Source organism: Strix aluco, chromosome 1 (assembly GCF_031877795.1).
Source record: "Strix aluco isolate bStrAlu1 chromosome 1, bStrAlu1.hap1, whole genome shotgun sequence".
In the NCBI taxonomy this organism is placed as follows: Eukaryota; Metazoa; Chordata; class Aves; order Strigiformes; family Strigidae; genus Strix; species Strix aluco.
This window is the reverse complement of record NC_133931.1, coordinates 46,699,917-46,722,678: the sequence shown is the minus strand read 5'-3', so window position 1 is coordinate 46,722,678 and position 22,762 is coordinate 46,699,917. Positions and strand designations below refer to the sequence as shown.

The window sequence follows — 22,762 nt, the reverse complement described above, 5'->3', positions numbered from 1 at the left end:
TGTTTATGAACTTTCTCTTTCTCTCCTGCCCTTCCTTGAGAAAGGATAATGAGTTCTTCAAATCCATGTCGTTGGATGAGGCTGTGAGACAGGCTTTCCCCATATGTCATCCCAGTTCAGTTCCGGCAGAGGGAGCAATGGGCTAAAGCTTCTGTAAAGCCAATTTTCGTTCCAAGCATTTTATCCTAAGCATGCATGACAGTTGATAGTGAGGAATCTTTCCCTGTTTAGCAAGGGTTAACTTAAAATCCATAGCAGGTTGGCTAGGGATGGTGGCTTAAGTAAAATACATGGAAGTTTTCCTAGAAGGCACGAGAACATTAATACCTGCAACCAAGTACCACAAAAAACTGAAGCCATCCACATATCTGTGGTGGCTGTGGTAGCTCCCCTTTCAGCATGCCTTAGTCCTTAGCTGGTGGGGCTGCCGAGGTTTGGGAGCAATTTGGTGCTCGATTTCTCTGCTGAGATTAGCGAGAAGTCAACACTGATTATCATAGCAGGTTTCAGGCTGTTAGCTGTGAAAACCACATTTCTCCTGATAACCACTAAGCAGGAATCCAATCCTAATAGCACTCCATTCCCACAAACTCGGGCTGATGTGGGTCTAGATGAGCAAAATATAATTAAAGTGTTCACCTCTCTGATATCAGGCATTCCCTAATATCCTTCTATTTCAACTTGCTCTTCATCATTTCTGTCTGATACTGCCCAAACAGTATAAAAAGAGAGGAGTTTTTTACTGGACAGGGGACTGCAAATGTTCATGTCCCTGTGCTTCCCAAACAGTTTGTTCCTATGCTGAAAGCTACAGATAAGAGAGCACTGTTTATCGTAAACACAAGATCTCAGTCATAGCTGCAAAGCAGACACAAGGGTAAGCACTGGTGTGTAACAGCTTTTGCATTTCTCTTGTGGGAAAATTCCAGAGAAGAAGTACTGGCAGGCATCTGTTACTTTTAGTAAATAAAATGCCTATTCTGAAGTTCATTCCTTGAATGTGACTTGACTATAGGAAGCAAATTTTGTCCATTTTTTTCTCATCTTTGAAAGTTCCCACTATTGTTGGTGTTCCCCGGAACAGAGATCAAAGGCAAAGGGGAGCTGAGAAAAAGGGCAAGCAAAAGAGGAAGCTGGGAACCAGAAATTTTTTCACAGATTTTTTTCACAGAGTCATGCAAGGAGATAGCTGTAGATCCCAGATCCCCTGCCTGATGGGCAGGGGGTGCAACCTCCAAGGGCCTTGGAGCATCTCCAGGTTACTCTGTGCCCTGCCTCTGGAAGACTAGAGATCTGCATTTCTGCTGGAGTGGGTACAGATGATTCCAGAAACAGGAGAGCATCTGGCCTTTATATATTCAACTTCCCTTTCATCCATCATTTAAATGTTCTAAAACCGATCATTAAAGAAATTATAAGTATTAAATCCTCCATTCTCCCATCAGTAATGGGCTTATTCCTCATAAACGTAATTTGCCCTTGATGTCTCTCTGGTGATAATGTCTCTTAGAAAGGGGTGATAGGAGAAAAGAACAAATAGCTTAGTATTCTGATACATTATTTATGTCCAGGGCAGAAATTTATAAAAATCTCAAGGGCAATGCTGCACTTGTCTTGCAATGGGCTGCTATTGTCTTTTTCAGAACTTATTTGCCAAATTGTATCAGGGCTGCAGTAGCAGCCACTACAGGAGTCAAAATAAATGCCATGGGAAGAGTTAAGAAATCCGCCTGAATTCTCAAAATAAAGCCAGGGTGAGGGAAACACCAGCCCTCAGGTTACTTTTCACTGTAAACAACCAGGGGGATGTGTTGCAGTTCACTTCTAACAGCACTCAAGCCCCCTCCATCCTTGGCATCTACCAAACACAGGTTTTCAGTCAAAAGCCATGTGCAGTTTGGTGTGGGCTCCAGCATTTGTTTTTTCTTATGTGGATACACGTTCCCAGGGGTTTTGAAACAGTGGATGGAAAAGGGCACTGTGTCTCTCGGTATCACTCACCCAGCTGCATTTGTAAAAATGACTGTTTTGTAAAGTCTGCTTGAATTTCAGCTAAGTGATACTAACTGTGAGGTGCTAACGGCATGACATTTTATATGGCTGGTGTTAAAACATTTTCACTTCCAGCAGCTGAAGCCGTAGCAGGAATTTATATTGCCCTATCCCCACAGTGTTTTGGGAGTGCCTGAGTATATCCTGTAGAGCGAACAATTTAATAGTATATGATTTAATAGCAGCTTAAAATAGTTCTCTAGCTCCGAATAAAAAGCATAAAGCTATATTATTTATTGCAAGTGTGAGACTTTATGTGACTGAGAGGTTGCATGTACTATGAACTTCTCCTGTGGGGAGGTGTAGGGCAGGGCTGTGATCAGCTCTCATGGCTGCACTCTGATGAAAGGGGCCGTTTCAGTCCCTTGCCTGGGCTGAAAACCATGTCGGTGCCAGCATCTTTCCCCTTCTCACAGCCTGAATGGGTTATGTTTTATCAAACATGCATGCAAACCGGGGGAATGAGAGAGGGAAGAGGGCAGAGAGAAGGTCTATACTTTGGTGTTTATTCACTTGGATTTTTTTTTAATTTAGCTGCCTGACATTTTCCCATGCTTAAAGGAAGTCAGATCTTGACTCATATTTTCCCAGTTACTATTTCTACACGGAAGCGTTGCTGTCCGCTAACAGCTGACCTCAGTATATTTCTTCTAGCAAAATTAACATTGCCCAACTGATCTACAAACAGCATGATGCCTTTAAGCTGACGGATGGGTGAGAAGGACAGCAGGCAAGGGTCTTGCAAAGACCTGTTTAACTCCTTGTGATTGTTTTGCAGACCCAAGGGGCAGGCTCCCCACGTTCCTCACCCAGCCACACTATCAGTCGACCGATTCCAATGCCCATCAGGTCTGCCTCTGCCTGCTCCACCCCAACCCACGCACCTCAGGACTCTCTGACTGGGGTGGGAGGAGATGTGCAGGAAGCCTTTGCACAAAGTAAGTCTCATTAATAGCTTGTCTGAGGTACTCGGAGACTGTTTGAAGAATCATTATTGCTTGTGGTTAATGACTAAATGAATTTGAGCTTCTGAGTTGCATGAAATGAAACAAAACAGAAAAAATGTGCAAAAACTGTGTTTTGCCATTGAAAATCAACTTTGTCAGCCATCAGACTTTGCTGTCAAAGCGAGCAGGTAAGCAGAAACTGGGCAAGGATGCCAATTAATGGATTTTGTGATAAGAGGGAATTTTGATGCAAGATGGTGAGAACAGTTATCGGTGCTCTGTTAACCAGAAGAAGAAGAATTGCTATTGACCTCAGCAAGGCATTGTCAGTGTGTTTGGTTTTAAATAAAGACTTTGCTAGGAATAGATGATACAATCATAGAATTAGTTTGGGTGGAAAGGGCTCTTGTAAGTCACCATGTCCTCCTGCTCCAAGAAAGAGGGCTTCAAAGTGAGATCAGACCATTCAGGACCTTAACCAGATGACTTCTGGATGGCTCCTGGCATGCAATTTCCACAGCCTCTGTTCCAGTGTCTGGCCATGCTTATTGTGTAAATTTTTTGTCCTTGTATCTGATTGGAACATCCCTTGATGCAACTTGTGAGTATTGGCCCTTGTCCTTCTGCTTTGGTCCAGCTAGACTAGACAGGAGTCTGGAAGTCTAGGTGAACCCTTGCTTTTCATTTCCAGAAAGCTGACGTAGGCTTCACTGTGTTTTTCACTCCTCTTTCCACTCTTTTGTCAAGTAACAATAAATTTTAAACTGTTTTGAATTTCTAAGGCCACAGATTAAATTATTATGTTGAATACTAAAGAAAGTAAATAGTCTATGTGATCTAAATGAAGAAATATTCTTCTTTTTCTAATCTGCTCTCACTGGAATTATTTTCTTTGAATACATTTTTTTCCTATTTCCCTAGTACAAATCAAATGTAAGTGGAGCTCTGGAGTTCCTCTGCCACAGTGGAAGCATGTTTGTTCCCAGGAGCCCAGTTCAGCCTTCTCCTGTACCTTTCCCCTTGACTTTAATGGCAATTGTGTCTGGGTGTATCTTATGACAAGGCTGAATATATAATGCAATCAAGAACTTTCTACTAGAAAGTGCTAGTCAATTCATGTATTGAACATGTTTTACTAAGGCATAATTCCTAATCCCAACATAACAGATTGCTGGATATCTCATTTTCTGTGGCAAAAGAAACAGGCGAGAGGTTTTTTTTTTCTTTCTGCTGTGAAAAAATCAAGACAGGCAAAAATATGGACCACTAACCCCTATGCTGTTGTAGGGCAGTTTCTTCCAGAGTTAAAAGTAAGAGAAATAATGTAGTGGCCACAATAAAATATCCATGAATAATACTAAGGCTGCCTCAGGCAAATGCTTTTTAAGTATATAAATGTGTTCTGTTCAAGAGAAAAAGCAATATAAAAAGGTAAGCGGTCACATTTAGAAACTGCTGCATTTGATAAATATCTAGCTTTATGTCATTATTTACCATATTCTCTAGATGGGAAGGTCAAACCCAAAGAACTTGAAGCCAGCCATTCTGTCACATCTTGACATATGACTTTGTGAGTGGGGGGGTGGGCTCAGATTTTACAGCTCCATTCTGTGCTGCATGGAGATCTGCTTATATATACATAACACAGACAAGCCATCCTGAAAGCATGGTTTCTCTTGTTTGTTTTTTTCTCTTTCATTGTGTTTGCAGTAGTTCAGAGATACAAACTTGAGAAGACTTCAGAAAGGGAATGGCTGTCTGACTGTGTCTGTGTGTGTAAGAGAGAAATTAACTAATTTACATTCTAGTAACCATTTGCTAATGGATATATTAGAAAAAGAACAACATTAGAATTCTGGGAATTTTTTAAAGTGTATTGTTTTACATTCAGCCAGTTTTAAAGAATCTACAGCAGTCAAATCCTGCCAATCTGTGTAAATAATCCAGTCTGGAAGATTAGAGATTCTGTGGGATATATCGATTATTCAGCTACAATAGGAGCTATGTTTGGGATTTGGGGGAGTTAAGCATGTATTACCCACAGCCTGCTCCTAGGGAAGGAGTATTTCATGCAGCTCACAAGAATCCTTCATGATTGATGGTTAAGGGAATATTGCCAGGTTCAGCAGGGAAGCACTTCTAGATCCATTATTAGAAAGAGTTTAAAAGCAGCCTGGGGCTGTTTAGAGAGGCAATACTGCTTCCTTTATTAAAAAAAAAAAAAAGAGAGAGAGAGAGAGAGTAAATTATGGAATATACAAGAAACTCCTTGAGCTACTGGAGAGGCTGAGAGGGAACGGAGAAGAAAAATCCGTATCAGTCTTGATGAGGTCAAGTATGTTTCTTCAACATTTGCCATAATTATCTGGCAAATACCTGGCAATAATGGTGTCATTAAACAGAGCTGTGGGAACTTAGAGAAAACACTTCATTTCTTCCCTCCTCCCCCATAGACATTGTAAATGAGTTCACGCTGGATTTAATCTTCCAGGCCTGGTCTGCTGGTGTCACCACACAAATGCAAGCTTGATGGCAATGAATAATCTCCACATATCTGGCATTGTGATTCAATGAAGCATGAGGGTAGGCTTCTGCTCTTTCATGCAGCATAAGTAAATGAGGCCATTCTGCAGAGAACTATTCTGCACGTGTCCCTCGTAAGGACTTTTGATACCCTGAATTGTCACAATGGCAACTTTCAGCAGGGTTAAAACTGCTTTCAACAGGAAAACATATGCCTTGTGAAGAATATTAACACTGTGTTTTGCTTCAGGTGCAAGACGAAACTTAAGAAATGATTTGCTGGTGGCAGCAGATTCAATCACCAACACCATGTCTTCTTTGGTAAAAGAACTAAATTCTGGTGAGTGAGGCTAATGAGGGTGGATAGTCACCACATTGGCATTTCACATATATTTGATAAAATGTGAGGTAGGAAAGTATAAACCAACAAAAAAGCAGTGTAATGTATCTTTAAAGCTTTTTATGCTTTTAGGAAAAAAATCCCTAAATAACAGCTTCAGGAATACAGCAGTTCTGACAGCCATGGACGTACAGGTGCATCTGGATACAGTGAAAACTTTGAGAAGTTTGTTTGTGGTTCCATGTGAAGCAGGATTTTGCTCTTTAGAAATTTCGTTCAGTATAGAACTTAGAGGACCTGTTGTAATATCCAGTCTGTAGTACTCTCATGAAAATAACCAAGATAAGCAAAAGCTTCACTATTCTTTCCCACCATAAGAAGAAGACTATTAGCTCTGCAGATATATGTTATGTGCCATGAGGAGGTGGCATTCTAAGTTGGAAAGGCAGAGAAAGGCTTAGAGAAATAGGCAAGTATACTGACTCTTGTGAAAGTTATATGGAAACATGTGTCACCTTTTGCTTCACAGAAGTGGGCAGCGAGACAGAAAGCAATGTGGATTCTGAATTTGGACGGACTCATTTTGATGACCTTGTTCCATCCCCAACGTCTGAGAAGGCTTTCCTCGCGCAGATCCATGCCCGGAAGCCAGGGTACCTCCACAGCGCCGCTGCCACTGGCTCCATCCGCAGTGACATGTGGGTACCTGCTCTTAATCTCATTCTTTTTCTGTTGAAAACAATATGCAGCATTTAATATTTTCTCTCCCTCTCAACTGTTTGATTGCCAAAAAATGCCTAAATCCAAGTGAGGACAGCTTCATGGTTAGGTAGTAGTAAGCTCTGTAAACAATAAAAGCCAGAACTTAGGACACGCTCAGGAGTGAGCTGTCTCACATCCAGTCTGGTACGCTTGGGCAGCATGGAGGCTGTGCGACAGCTGCACTCCTAATAGGCTCTGCAGTCCTATTCCCTGCTCATCCAGACTGAGGCACCTGTAGGAGCCCACTGGAAAAAGATAAGTTTTTAACTGGAAAAGACAGAGTGCTTCTTATTGACCAATTCAGTTAATCAGCAAACCCATTTATTTTTAGAACGTGAATCTTCCTTTCAAAGACTATAGGCATCTTTCCAGTTATTTTTAGTTCAACCTCTTACCCTTTGTATCACTCTCAAAGAAGTTATTGAAGGCTTCTGTCACTCTGTCACTCGTGTCTGTAGGGTTGGACCGGACCCCCAAAATGCCTTCAGCAGAATATGCCCTTTGGTCTACTTCATCAGTACCAGGCCAGTGGAGAGGGGAAATAGCAGAAGTGTTTTCCACTGCCAGAAAAATACTAACTGATGGAACGTGTGGTTGGACTAGAAGTATCCTGCTGTCCTTGTAGCTTACAATAAAGGGAAGTTTTATTGACTCTGAATGTCATTCATCTCAGGAGGCTATTTATTAATAATTGTCTTCAGGGTTACAGAAGATGGAGACCCCTATGTCAGAGCAGATGATGAAAATTATGAGAATGACTCTGTCCGCCAGCTGGAGAATGAACTGAAGATGGAGGAGTACCTGAAGCAGAAGCTGCAGGATGAGGCATACCAGGTGGGAGACAGACAGGAGCTGCCCATACATGACCATAAGTGAGAAACCATAATGTGCCACAGCTGCCCAGTGCCCTTATTAACCTGTCCTGGGCCCTGGAGCATGATCTCTTCTCAGTTACTAGAGTAGCCACATTCCAAAAACTACTGTTGTTCTCTTCCATAGACACACATGCCTCTAGCCCCTGTGCATATCCAGGGAAGACCACACTGCCTGAGGCACACAACAGTAGTCCTTAAGCTTACCCGGGCATCAGGTGGGCCAGAGTTGCCTCTGAACTTGTTCTCTGCCAGTGCCTGCCAAGTCACTTAGACCTCAGAGCTCCATATCATAGAGGCTGGTTGGTGATGTTAAGCTTAGCGCTTACTATATTTTGTTGGGGTTTTTTTCTTCAGTAGTGAAAAACATTCCTTACGGTTTCTCCACTCAAGTGGGGTCTGTGTGTCATTGTCACTGTCATAATCTGGAAGGGGAGGAAAGGGTCTGGAATGAATTGTATCCCAGGGGACCATGTATTCAACAAGCACCTAGTACAGAGAAGTCTGGGGATTTGTCATTAAACATCCCTGAGAAAGTTTTCAAAGGGCATTAGTTTAAAAGTCTGAATAAAGGAGATTTGCCAAGGGGAGATGGAATTCTGTAGATATCATGTCCTTTCTGTGTAATGGTCTCCACTTCCACGTGCTGTAATGGATTATGGCCAGTTTTTAAGTTATTCTGACTTGGATCATCCTAATACAAAATTCATTACTTCTAATGTCAGTAGGAGGGCACACCCAGTTCAGTTATTTGGGAGCAGAGGTGAAGCAAGCAAAAATAACTGTTTTCCCACATGGTGATCAATTAAAATTTGGAACTCAACCCTACAGCATATAACAGAGACCAAAAGTATAAATCAGCTAAAAAAAGGATTAAGCAGGTACTGAGAGATCAGGTGTATGGAAATGAGGTTCAAAAGCACCTTCTGGTCAGGAATTCCTTGAACTGCTGACTGCTGGGAGATAACAACATCTTTTTTTGTGGTAGCCTTTTTTTCTGGTAGTTTTTCTCTAGTGTCCACTGCCAGTCACTTTGGAGGGAAGAATCTGGGACCGACAGGCTCATGATCTAATGAAGAATGGCTGCTCTTTTGGTCTGCTTTTCTGAAAACCTGCTAGGATAAGTTAGTCTTGTAAAAGTTCATTGACTCATATCAAGATTGCAGGTAGTTTTGAACTTGATGTTGCATTTCATTGCAAAGGTCTTTAAAGACATAACAACAGGAGCAGAATTGTTATAGACTGTCTACTAAGGCAACAGAGGGTGACATGGGGATTTTTGTCACAATTTTTTATCCAGGATAGGAAATGGCAAAAATGGCAGCCTTTAAACTTCTGAACAGGATGGTGACAGCTGTCAAGCATCAAATAATAAATGTTGTTATTGCTGATAAAAATGCCTTTTCCCCAGAAAGGACGATAGACCAATTTGACTGTACTTTGATTACAGTGTGGAAGTACAATATATGGCAACAGTTTTACATGAGTTTCACAAGTTACAACAGGATTTTGTACATGCACAAAGCTGAGTGTGCATGTGCACTGCAAAGTAAGGGCATTCATTGTGCAGTAGAAGTTATACGTGTCACTCAGTAGAACTGGGTGCTACTCTTGCTTCAGTCAAATAGAGCTTTTCCACTGTCTTCCGACAACATTCCCAGAAGAAGGGAAGGAAATCTCCATATTGATGTCAGAATAAAAATCGTTCTGAATTTAGGTCAGCCAAGACTACACCCAGGTGAACTTTGTTCGCCATTTTTTTACATGATTTTTTTTTAATTGAGGGAAAAAAAGCAGAAAAAGAGAAGGGCTTTTTTCTTTGAAAATGTATTCACTGAGGGAACAGAAAGTCCTCATTCAAGGCAAGTTCTGTTTAATAGCATTTTTCCAAAAGAAATTTCATGATGTATTTCACTGTCTGTGAGATTGTCAGCTCCTATCAGGCAATGATTTGACAGTAGAGACTTATAAGTAGAAACTATTTTTAGTTGATAACCACAGACCCAAAGCATGCAACGCATGAGAAGTCCTTCCCAGTATGGCTGATGCCCTTTCAATTAGGGAACAGGCTTAAAGGAAACAAGAAAAGGTATTAAGTTAGTGGGGACCACTAGGAGGATTAGGAGTTGGTTGGATAGTGTCATGTATTGATCTGAGACATGTGCTTTGGCTTTGGCTCGTTCTGTGGGCTTTGCAGTTAATTTGTGGTATTTTGCTATTCCTTTTTCTACTAGTATCACTGAGTAGTCTCATAAAGACACAACTTCCTACTTGCAAAAACAAAGCAAAATTGGGAAATTTCTGTTTAGGGTATACTATTGAACAGTGGCCAGGTCAGCTGTTCTCATTTTGCATCAAACCATTGGAATTTATTACAGGCTATTTTACTATTTGTACTCACATGTACACTGCATTCATCTGGATAGCCAAAAAAAGCTGGTGGCTGTAGCTATCGTAATGCAATTGTCAACTGAGAAAATCTGTGAGGAGGAACTCCTACTAACATTACAGAATGGTAACCTCAGTAACGATATGGTAACCATTTTTATGTTCTTAAATGTCTCACTTTGTGTAAAAGCAGCACCTTTAGAAAAACATGTAGATGTAGTGTAGCATGGAAGATGGTTGGTCAAAACCCACTCTTGTTATTTCGTGTCACCTTGCCTCCAAGTAAGATTTTCAAGCTAAACTCTAAATTAGTATTAAAGTATGAGCAGAAAACCCAAGATACACAAGAAAGTATGGGACAGGGAACCTCAAAGGAGGCTTCTTTCTCTCTTTTTTTGAAGCATGTTGTAAATAACAAGTACCAGAAAAAAACACATTTAGTGCACAAGTATAAATGCTAACAGTGCTTATCCTCCCACATCTGCTACCAGTGGTGTTTTTGTTACAGTCTTTTGCTGGATGTGTTGTGTAAGACACTTTTCACTGAGTTTACTTTCTGGGTCCATAGCTGCTCCCTTTATTTCTAGGCTTGTGCATGGCTTCCTTCAGAATAATACACTGCCTGGCTGCTCACTGGCTTAATTTGTCATCTTCTTGTTTTCTATCCTTTGTTATCTACAGGTCAGTTTGCAAAGTTGAGTGCAATATCCTTCTATCTCTCCTCTCAAGTAAGTATCATTATAATTTAGAAGAATGTTTGGATTTAATCCTTATAATGTGTATTTCAGTTGCAGTGCACCTTGTGCTGCCTGAGTGCATGTGACGATGCTGTTTCTTTCTCCTTTTAACCTATGTTAGGATGCCTAGGAATCTCTCTAAATCATTCCTAATTTTTTGAAATGTGGTCCTAGTCCTGAGGACTCCTGTTAAGCCACCACCCTTTTTATCTTCTTCCTTTGTTGACTGTAAGAGTGAGAACGTGGGCTTTTCATCCCTGGGCATGATGCCAGATATATTAGCCAGTACAGAGAAACCTTATCCAGAAGATAAGGAATCGGATTACGTTTCAGGAGATCTGAATTCAATTCCTTACAATGCTTTAGTCTTCCTAGGATAACTGAAATAAATAATTTCTGGTGAGACTGGAACATCTACTCTAGTGTGTAAAACAGGAGTTAGGCAAACATTAAAGAAAGCAATCCACCAGCTGCTTAACCGTGGAGGTGTCTTCAGATGTGTTGTGGAAGTCTAAAATGCCCCAATCCAAAGTGCAAGGTGCTCAGCTACTAGCTACTCTGATAATTCAGAGATAAGGCAAGAAGGTCTATAAATTCCCTGCTGACACATATTCACGTCATGTTCTTTACACATGCCAACATCACAGTTGCATCACTGAGCTTAATGTCAAGTTCAGCAATTGTGTTTTTATTCAGGAACACGGGCCGTGGCTATTTTTATGAAGTAGCCTGTTACTCTGAACGTTTGCCCAGGAAATGGGAGACCACACACTTCGTTCTTGCCTCATCTGAAGCTGTGGACTCTGCATTTCTGACTTCCTAGGAGAGTGCAGTGCCTCGCTGTGAAAGTGGCAGTGAGATGATGCTGTCCATCCTACTGTGACACTGAACCATGGGGTAACAGGGCCCGAAAGGGAGGCGAAATCAAAATAGGGGTCTAACTCTGGTCTGCAAACTGAGTATCTTCCTCAAAGCCAGAACTAAAGGCAACCAAAGGTCAACTATCAAATGGGCACTTGAAGTTAGGAGCAGGGTCATGTTCCGATAAGCAAAACCAGTGAACTAGCCTGTGCCCACTTTAGCAGGAATTCCTGTTGCTCAATTTTGTATGCTGTGTTTTAAGATAGACCTCCTTATTTATATGGCAATTTTGATGTCAAAATTTGACCCTGATTCAAGGGGTTAGCATCTTCTGATGACAGTAGAATTTGGATGTTAAAGTGTGGACCTTGTGAAAGCAACTGCCAGTCTTCAGTGTTAAAAGCTGTTAGGTATTTCTGAAGCATCTGTCTCAGTGTCTCTGGCAGCTAAAGCAGAATAAATGGATGTGAAAAGCAAATAAATGGCAATACCCAGAGTACTATAAACACCAAATAACTGCTCATAAAAATTCTCCTAACATTGCCCCTCAGGTTACAGTCATTTTCTCAGTAGCCTTGTTAAAAACATGAGCCATGTAGAATTTTCTAAATATTGACAGCCAGAAAAATAAGTTTTCTTCTTGTGTTTTGTTGCAGTTGTCAGTTATAGGTCAGGTCACTTGAAAAGGAAAATAGATCTTTCAAGAACAATGTGTGTGTGTATGACTATGGATATAGTGGAAATGTTATATGTAACTTAATTTAATTACAATTATGAATAACTATGACTTTAAAGGGTAGTAGCATTCAGACAAACCTTTTGCAATATTAAGTGAAAAAAAATCCTTTTCATTAGTATTACAAAGCTCAGACAATCCTATTTAAGGTTTCCTTTTTTGTTAGGAAGCAGTGTTAACATAGTGATGTGGGGAAATGCGTACTGCTGTACAGCCTAGCTTGCTTCAAAACGTGTATCCCGTCTGAAATTAGAGATCTGAGGCTGAGCTACTACCTCATCTTCTGGATGCTTTTGAAACCTTATGAAACCCCGTCAAAAAGAAATTTTTTAAAGAACTGTGCTCTGGTTAATTCCGTAGTGAAACTCTTCTTAGCTCCCAGGGGAGCCCTTCAGCCAGTACTGAAGACTGAAACATTCCCAGCAGCTGTAAAAGCCTGGCCCTGTTGAAATTAGCAACAGAAATCAGTGAACTTGGCACTTCACCTACATCCACAAAAACAAACTCTGTATTATAGTACATTGTGATAAATACATCTGCATATGATAAGCATGGCTTAGTCTTCTCAAGTCTCACTCTTTTGTGAATATAGAAGATTAAAGTATCTTGTGCGTTGTATTTGATACTAATGTTTCATAGCCTTGGAAAATTAAATCCAGGATTGTTCATACCAGTCGCAATGTCTAAAGGGCTTTGGTTGTTTACATTGGGGTTCTTGCTTGAAGCTTAGCAATTGCATCAAGACTTTGCTTCTAAGGTAATATTAATCAATCAATGATAATACAACTGCAGTCAGTGTTTACTGCCTAGATAGCTACATGAGGTAGAAAGCCAACAGACTTTCTTATCTCGCAACAGTATTACGTTTGTGCTTATTTAAAAGACGGTGGGAAAAATGGAATCAGTTTATTATAGCTTCTTGTGAGTGATATTGCCACTGGTGGCCAGCCACAGAGTTTTGTTCATTTCCTCATTCATCAGTCATGGACAAGTGGTGTTGATGTCAGTGGATTAAGGCTTTTTGCATTCTGTTTGCATTTTTAAAAGTGCTATGTACAATTCTTTAGAACTGATTTTGAAATAACATCTATTAAAACAAATTCCCAAGAGACCAAGTGGTTCCAGTAATATATAAAACATAATTTAATCGTGTTTTCAGTTTACTTTTTATATTAAATGTACTTAATACCACTTGTTTTATTTTTAATAGAGTAACAGAGTGATTTTGAGCAGGCTCTAGGCAGATCTTGAAATTAGGTGAACGTGTAACTTTGATGTTATTTTGCCTTTATCTCCCTGATAGCAGTTGCTTTTTTGCCAAGGGTGGTCAATGGGAGCAGAAAGCCTCCATCTCTGAAAGTGGTTAAAAAATTGTCATTTTCAATGAAGAGCTGTGGACTTGTGCAGTGGACATGTTCCCGTGAGACCTACAATTTCCTAGATTTTCTAAAGCAATGCTTTTTTAGTGCTGACATAGCAACATTTTAGCGGGTCATGTCTAATTAATTTATATGCATTATTCTAACAGAAATGGAGGTGTGAAAAGCTAATAAGTATCAGACCTAAAGCATCCACTTGAGAGGGAGTATAGGGAGGAGTCTTTATTAGAGGTTTCATTCTCTATTTTTTAGTTGTGATCACTTTTTTTCTATGTTGACAAAAACATAATATAAGTTGAAGACGCAGTTCCATTCCCACTCCAAACCCTTTCACTTGCTCTGAACCTTATGACACAAATTGTGGGGTCTGAGGCTTTGGGTGGCCAGGGGTGTCATTTTCCATTGCAAAAATGACTGAATGGTTTGTATTGAAACAGGTAGAAATTTTTCAAACAGAAGACCCCCAAATCCCTTCAACTTTTTCATATGAATGCATTGTTAAATTATTATTTATTCAACTTGGCTGTTTTTCCAAGACAGAAGTCTTAGGGAGTGGCACTTTCATGTTCTTCTCACCTTCTCCCTTTTTTCTCCAAACTGTTTTCATGTTTACCAGCAGAGATTGGGAATATTGCCAAATGTCAGGTGATAAAACCCATGGGCCAAGGGAGATGGTGTGATCAGTCCCGTCCACCCAGTGTGCCACGGTGAGAAGGGCTCTTGGTTAAGCCAAAGAGCACAGATGATTCGTTTAAGTGCTGTGAAGACACAATTGCACTGCGTCTCCATTTTTTTCTGGGAAGGAAATAAGATTTTAGAGCTACTTTCATGGGCCATTGACATTTTCAGCCCTTTGCGACATGGACCTGACTATTTACTGTTTGGGAAAGATAGGACATAGGATCTGTAGCCCAGGGTCCAAGTCAGGTAACTAGCCCACAGTTAATGGAATTGTGGGTGTTAGATTTGCTGTGCCCACTGCCTGAGGTCACATCTCCCAGCTGTGCCCTGGCTTCTCTTTGGCTGTAGGGCCCCAAACACTGCTAGTCAGAGCTGACTGGCTGCATTTAAAGCTCATGCACTGCGGTTCATTCCTAGCATGGTCTTCATGCCAGGAGCTCAGGAGATTACAGAGGTGTAGGTGAGTTGGTTGATTGGACCCTCGGGAGGTCATTTGGTCCAGTCTCCCACCTGACGCAGGTCCAGCTCCAACACAGGACCATGTCAGCCATGGCTTTCTCTAGCAAAGACTCTAAAACCTCCACAGATGGAAATTTCACCACATCTCTGGGCATCCCCTCCAGTGCAGTGCCACCCTCCTCATGGTTTTTATTTTTTCCTGATGTCCAACTTGAACCTCTCAAAACGTGATTTGTCCTTTTTGTGTGCTTCAGCACTGCCAATAAGATTTTGACTTTGTTATCCTTGTAACTACCTCTCAGATAGCTGCTAACTTATCCTCCCTTGCCACCTCTGCCCTAGCCTCAGCAAGCCCAGTTTCTTCAGCCTCTTCCTCCTAAAAGTCAGCAATGCAGTGTTGAAGAAGCAGGATACAGACACTAGATGAACTGCTCACATCCATAAGTCATACTCCACTAGCACAACCAGATGAGTCAGCGTCTCTTTTTGGGTTTTTTTCTGAACAAATACATAAAAAACAGCATTATGAGGACCATTCCATTTGAAAATAACAGCAGGCTGACAGCACAGCAATCTTTGAAAATGTCTGCTACATTCACTCAGCTATATTTTGGTTTTCCTCTTTATTTTCCTCCTTAAGTCCTCCTCTTTTTAGCATGTAGGCGTAAAAAAGCTGTAGAAGAACTGTGACTGAGTTGACTGGGAAGAAGCAGCTTCAGTTTTGTGAATTTAATTCTAAAATTACACAAGTGATAGGGATGTTTTTTGAAAATCGCTGAATGATAAGTAACAGAAAAGAACCTGTGAATTAAGTTATGAAAAAAAGGTCAAGAAACAGTTTTATAACATGATGAATCATATGAGTCTTAACTTGGAATTAATTTTGGCATTTCCAAAATGCTGCAATGAATTTATAGCTCTGAGGTTCATTAGTACTCATTATTTCTTGTATGAAAATCTCTCTATCCCAAGGCTGGCTGTGGAACAGAGAGAAGCCTTGAGAGAATTTAGAATAACCCTCTCTGCACTCCACCAAAGAGAAGTAATTTATCCAGAAGATTTGAAGCAAATCCAAATGCTTAGCAGTACTAGCAATGCATCTTAATGCATCCAGTGTTTCACAAGCCACTCTTATTTTGCTCTTGTGGTTTATAATGATACCATCAAGAAATATGAGATGTACCTATATTTACATAACCCTGAAACTGATTCGGTCTCAGTAAAAATCAGTCTCAGGCAGCTGAGAACTGACCTCTTCCATGCCTTTAATTTGCATTTTTTGGCTGAATTGTGAAGAGCAGAATGTTCCTTTACTAAGATTTCCAAATTAGTTTGCAGACTTAAGTGGTGCAGATGCATATCTGATTTTTAAAAACTACTCATTTAAAATATACCTCAGAATTTTTTTATGAACCTCTCATTAGACTTGCAGTGCAAGATTCCTTTCCATTTATCAACAAAATGTTAATGCTAGGTCTTTTGTAACTGCCTGACACAAGGAGATACTAAATTAAGATCATCATACCATTTGGCATGCATAGGTATTAAGGAATCGGATGGAAGCGTTTGTGCTTGAATAATTAATACAATCAAATGGTGTCAGGAAGGAGAAGCAGCAAGCTAAACTACCTGACCTCTCTTCAGTCATCAGTTTTAACTCTTTTTTGCTGAAGTAATTTGCATTTCATCTCTCATCTTGTAGACCAGCTTTATGCCTGAAATGAGTAGAAAAGAATTCATGTCGGTGGGGTTTGGTCTTTTATGCTTTTATTATCAGCTCTCATGCAAGGCGAATTGGTTTTCTGTCAGAGGTACTTTCAAGAGAAAAAGTATGAGCTCCTTAACTTTGAAAGGGTCAAGTGTGTAAATATGCCAAAACTGGAAGTTTGCAGTATTACCTGACTGTAGATCCCGACATAGTTCTGAGAAAGAGCAGCAGTCATCTGTCAAGCATTTTCCATTACCAACTAAAACTTTGATGCCTCCGTTATAGGAATTTGAGGTACTTATTGATGCTTCAGGATACAGAGGGAGCACCAAGGAGAAATGGGTGCACCAGCAGATTATGCTGTGTACCAGCTATAGCACCCAGGATCATCCTTTCAAGTAACTGCATTTCTTTCTAGACATGGGGAAATACACCTGAGCATGTAAATTAAGGTTGAGACATTTACACGTGAGGGGGGGGCTTCTGATGGTGAGTGACTCTTAACTAGGTGGCTAAACACTGTGCGCAAGGGGACTAATGCATAATTATGCTGCCAATAATCTATTTATAGAGCAACCTGGAAGGGTAAATGGAAGGGAAAATGGGAACATCTGCAAATCTGTTGTCAGTGCAGACCTGGTTACCCCAGGGTCCCACAGCAGAGCAGGCAACAGTCTCACCTGTGGTAAGAAGAGTTTCCAACTTCCCAAGTGCCCTGTAAGTTTCTGTTTACAGCTCAAATACCTATGGCTCACTTACATAGAATGGCTTCTTCCCTTTTTTAACTTTTTCAGGAATAACCCCAAGAATTGTCCAGCTCCTTTTTTCTCTCAGTAAAGCACCAGGCAGAGGCTTTACTTGCTCTGCCTGTGTGAGTGCAGTGTCTTAAACCAGCACTCTAAAAACCTTCCCTAAACATTTCTCAACAGGCAAGCTGCAGTCAGACAGACAACGAAAGCTACGTAAGAACTGATGATGAGGAGAGCTGCTTTCGGACAGATGATGAAGAAAACTCGGCTGCAAACTTCACAGAAGAGTGGAACCAAGAGGTGCAGCGTCTCTTGACAAAAAAATCACATAACTAAGTTCTGAGGACTGTAGCACAGTACTTTTGTTCTAAGAGTTGTAGTTTGTAGATGTGTGTTTTGACAACCAGACTTTTGTTTAAAGCTAACTTATATTAGCTACATCTTCTGTAACATGGCTCATTACCGGTGAAGAAAACAGACTGACATACATACTGCTGTTACAAAGGATGGTGGTATTAATAACTCACGTAAACCCTTTGCACATGATATTGAACCTGTTCAGTTTACAATGACAATACTGTTTATAGATAGAAATTTGATTTCTCAATACTTTTGAGATTTTAGTAGATCGGTTTACTATACACTGTACATTTTTTCCACAGAAGAAATAAAAAGCTACAATTATGCATTTAACACTGAATGATTATACTCCTGAGTGTATATATCTAGTAGCCCAAAAAACAAAGTACCAGACTATATTTGCAATTTGTTTGCAAGTCTTTAAATTAAGACTTATACAAAATGTACTAAAATAATAATAATAATATAATTAATAATAATAAAAAGAAAACCTCTCTAATTTAGGGCTAATGTGTAACTTAGGAATGTTTCTTTCAAAATAATCTAACAAATCAGCCATAGAAGTTAGTGTAAATATTTTTTTTCCAAATAGATATCATATACAAAAGGTGACATTCAAATGATATAGAATCTAGTTTTTAAATCAGCACAGATCTTCTTAAAACTGTGAACTATGTTTTGAAATACTCGTTGCTAAAGCTGTTTATAAACCACAGGTGCCATAAGATCCCTGAACTGACTGATGTTATGTATAATCCTCCATGGTATTGTTTCATTGATGTTTTAGCTTTAGTAAGCATGTGTTCAACAAAACGGCTCTTTCCATCTCTCTGCCCCTCCTCCTCCCCCCCCCCCCCCCCCCCATTATGTTATTTTCGAGGCCTTCAGCTTTAAATGTACAGGCTTAAAGTGCGCTTGCAACTGTTTTCTTTTTATTTCCGAATGTGTATTGCCTTAGCCAGCCACCAGATGTTCTGCATGCACTCTTGGAAATGTGTAGTGAGACTCTTTCGGAGCTGGATGGAGAAATAGCTATCAGAGAAAAGCACAAGAAAAGCAGTGGATTTTTTTGAAAGGACAGGCATACAGTTACAGAATTGGAGTTTTGTCCGGTTTAGTATTTTTCAAGTATAAAGGCGTTTCAGGAGAAAAGGGACTTACCTGGACATTCTGGGTTAGGCAGTGAGACTGCTAGCTAAAACATGTTTGCTCTGCTGTGACTACAAACATACAGATACCCCTGAGCAGGGATTGACACAAACTAGCTGTAATGCCCTCCGCACAGCATATTGCTTGGAAATAAAGATGACACCTGCGTGGCACATAGCACTGTCGTGCAGAGAAATCAGAGACAGACCAGGAACAGCTAGACCAGAAGCCAGGCAGTAGCATGGTGCATTGTTGCATGCTGGCTGCACAGCCCTCCTGAGAAGCACGGTATGTTAGCTCGGGACGACCTCTACACTAGTGTAATTTTACTGCCCTAATACAATATTACAGCTTCCAGTGCTGTTCTGAAGTGACACCATCTAACAGCCCTGAAAACAGTAGCGTTTCATACAGATATTTCACACCAGCACAGTTTGCCTACAGCAAGTGATGAGATGCCCATCTAAAGCAGGTTAACATGGTTTGTCTGTCTTCGCTTTCATGGTGACATGGATGTGCGCTACCATATTTACGTGAGATTGCCATGTAGCTCGGCCCAGTAAGTCCACTTGTTTGCATGCACTCTCTAGGCTCGTGGCTGTTTCCCTGGGCACTATGTGTTAGGGAATGAGTATCTGTATGAAAGAGCTGCTGCCATTTTTCACTTTCCTATTGTATTCCTGCACATGCAGGTCTCTTGTCTGCATCTCCTTGCATATCTGGGCTTGGTCTCAGTCATCCAAATGCATATTAAGGCGTCCAGATATCTTCATGTAAACTTTTCATTTTTGCAGTCACTGGTCTTTGCTCTTGGGGTATGTGCCATCCTGGCAAGGCAGGCACCATATCCTCTGATGCCCCCTTCTCCAACTTCCTCTCAGGAATGGGTGAGCCTCCACTAGTGCCTAGCACTCCACATTTAAAGCTACTCCAGTGAAGCTGTAGATGTTGCTGTCAGCTCAGGATTCCAGGCAAGCATTTCCTGAACAGAGATGAAACAAGCTAGAACACAGCTACATGCAATGGCTGACTAATTCAACCCATGTCATGTTTAACTGTACCCAGAGTAATAGATCCCTCCCATCATCTTAATGTCTGCGTGCTCATTATCACTATGCTTAAAATAGATGTAATAAAATATATCCATTGCAAGGGCTTCCAGACTAGGAGTAAGGAAAAAGTTGACTGATCAAGCGCCTTTCTCTCAGGCTGTTGTCAACAAGGTGATCCCCAGGAGAGCTCTGGGTCCCTTACGCCCTGGAGCTCTGGAGATGAAGCACCTCTTACTTGGCTCTCCAAATATCTATTTTAAGCATTTTCCAACTGTTAAGCTGGCTGCGTTTTTGCCCAGCTGGTCTTTGTCTGCTTGTTGAATATTATTTTGGTTGTGGTTTGCGGTCATTAAAACAAACAAGAGTTACAGAAGAGGTCCCTGGTGTGGGCCCTTTCTTAACTACCAATGGCCCACCACAGCAGTCAAAACTCCGGGTGGTTTTATTGTCACTGGAGGGAAACCAGTGGTTTGGAATCAGGAGACAGGGATATGAAGATGTATAGGGTCCTCGAATGTCCAAAGCGAAGGTGGAGAATGGGTTGTCTGTAAGTAGTAATGTTAACTAAACTGCATAAAAAGGTGTGTGGCCTTTGTTGTGATATAATATGTATTTTCTTATATGCATGAGCCAAATTGTTGCATCATAATTTATCATAAGTGTGTCCGCCTTTACTTTCAGTCATCTTCTCCCATCCTTATTGGTTCTTGGCAATTACTGTAGATAGACCTTGTAAATATTGCAACCCCGGGTTGCTGTAATCACGTTGGTTCAATTCAGCAGACGGAGCTGTGAACAACAAGCACTCCACTGTGTCCTGAAGACAAAAGGGCATTTTTACCTTTGAACCAAAAAAAAAAAAAAAAAGTATGAAGAGTTACATCTTGAGGCTACTAACTGTAAGACATTTTTAAAACTACTGTACTTGACACCACTTGAGACAGAGACACTAAAGATGTCACGATATTCATTGGTATTGTAACAGAACTGCTATTGTATGGGTTTTTTGTATTGCTGTTAAGTATTGTTTTGTGTGTGTGTGTTGGAACCTACTGGGGACATGTTATATTTTGAAGTGATTAAACTATTTAATTGTGTGTCTATATTTTGGAATGGAATTATTTCTTCATTAAAAAGATTTTTAAAAGTAATTTATGGAGCATCATGTTTGTGGCTTATTTTGGTTTTGGAAGTCCTGTTCCATGGAGCCCAAGCAGGGTTTTTTTTCAGTAGGGAAGGAAAATGAGTCCCTGTGGTGCAGCAAGCCATCTTTGCTTCACCCACCTCTGTGTGAGAGAACTCCTTCCACCGCTTTCCCCAGCGCTTTGAGTGTGGTACCCATCAGCGCCTACTTTCAGTGGCCGAAGCAGTTTCTTTCTTCTTCCTTTCTTAATTCTCTGTCTCTTCAGCAGTTTGACAACCTGAAAATGCAGTTCCCCTGTCTGTAAAACATCTCCCCCTACTTGCACTTAACAGCAATAAAAATCACCATAAGCAGAGACATCAGGGGCCTGACAAGGTACCTGGTACAGACTTTTGAGGGGACCTTGGTCCTCAGGAACCTAAACTATCTGCAATAATGTGATTTTTCTTACCTACTGTGTTTCCCTGTCCTTAGAAGGAGCAAAACCTTGGAAGAGGTGCATTTTAATGGCTTTACTATACATAGTCACATTATTTTTTATTGCAGAAGGACGTGAAGTCTTTGTTTTTCCAATTACACTTTTAAGATGTCTTTCCATATCAGGTGTTGCTAATTACAACTGGTTCCTAACCTAAAAGAGCACTGAGTTGCAAAGCAAGAACTCTTAAAGCAGCAAGTTGTGTCCTGTTGAAGTGCCTCCGAGCATGGCAAAGGCAGTCGGGAGGCAATGCCTGGCTGTGGTTTTTGTGCCCGTGGTGCTCGTGGTCTTCCCCTGGGCAGCTTGTTGAGGTTGTGCTGCTGATGCAGGTGGCAGCCTTTTCCCGCAGATGCGCTGCAGCCGGCCATCGCAGAGCGTGTCCCTGGCAGCTGAAACGTCCCTGGCTGTACACACGACGTTGCTAACTGGCCGATTAATCGCACTGGGGTGGGGACTGTAAAGCAGTAGTAGCACACCAAAAATACCCTCTCTCTACTTACCGCACATCCCAGTATCCTGGGAAGCAGATAAAACCCAGTCTGCTGCCTCCGCCTTCAACATGTACTGCTGTGGTAACCTATAAATCACCAGGGTTTATTTGCCCTAATTCCCCTGTCTACATGGTGATGTTCTTCAATAAAGATGACCATTTTACAGTGTAGATTATTTGCCAGATCTGCTGAACTTTGTCTCCACAATCCCAGTCCAAATTCATATCCACAGGATTGTAATATATGATGACATATCATCAGCTCATGAGGATAACTGGTTTATCCATGCATAATCCCAAATTGCTGTATTTCTTCCTAACCCACAATCAGCCTATGGCCTTTGGGGAACAAAGGAGCCAGTGGAAACTAATTTATAGGCAAAGACTGTTTTCCTCTTTGCCTCTTGGTTACTCTAGCTACTTTCTGCTCCCCACAAGGAAAATCTACTCATATGAGAAGAAATAAATTAGTTTCATTTGCAAAAGGAAATAATAATATAAAAATAATAAGATTTTAAAAAGAAAATAAAATATAATAAGTGGTCTTTAGATCTGGGAAGTTGGCACCTTGGCTGCATCAGTGTTGAACTAAGGGACTGAAATCATCTGGAACTTTCTAAAAGCACTTGGGAGTTTCATTCAGCAGCACATGCATCTATGGCTGCTCTTCCAAAACTTGCCTGGGAGGCCTGTTGCTCAGCAGTTGCACATTCCCTTGCGAACAGCCCTTAGTTCTAGGTGAAACCTTTTAAGAGAAATCACAGAAATACAAAGCTGAGTCCTTCACAGAAATTGGCTAAGTGGGGTGGGAAGAGAAATCTCTATTATTTCACAATGAAAAAATGCATTGAAGAATTTAATATGCTTCAGGATCATCCCATCTAATACCACCTGC

The 22,762-nt window shown here is 40.8% G+C and overlaps 1 protein-coding gene across 15 annotated transcripts in view; it reads left to right on the top strand.

Annotated features, from left to right (window-relative positions):
* DTNA (dystrobrevin alpha) overlaps positions 1 to 20,906 on the top strand; it is a 189,826-nt gene extending 168,920 nt beyond the window's left edge. For 14 of the 15 annotated variants that reach the window (XM_074819847.1, XM_074819830.1, XM_074819890.1 and 11 more), the window contains 6 exons: positions 2,831 to 2,990; positions 5,773 to 5,862; positions 6,392 to 6,560; positions 7,326 to 7,458; positions 10,566 to 10,612; positions 17,375 to 20,906. In XM_074819847.1, coding sequence (XP_074675948.1) covers positions 2,831 to 2,990; positions 5,773 to 5,862; positions 6,392 to 6,560; positions 7,326 to 7,458; positions 10,566 to 10,583 — 570 coding nt within the window. In that variant the 3' untranslated portion in view covers positions 10,584 to 10,612; positions 17,375 to 20,906. The remainder of the gene's footprint in view (positions 1 to 2,830; positions 2,991 to 5,772; positions 5,863 to 6,391; positions 6,561 to 7,325; positions 7,459 to 10,565; positions 10,613 to 17,374) is intronic. The other variant, XM_074819964.1, reaches the window with a different exon arrangement.
* The last annotated feature ends 1,856 nt before the right edge of the window (positions 20,907 to 22,762 follow it).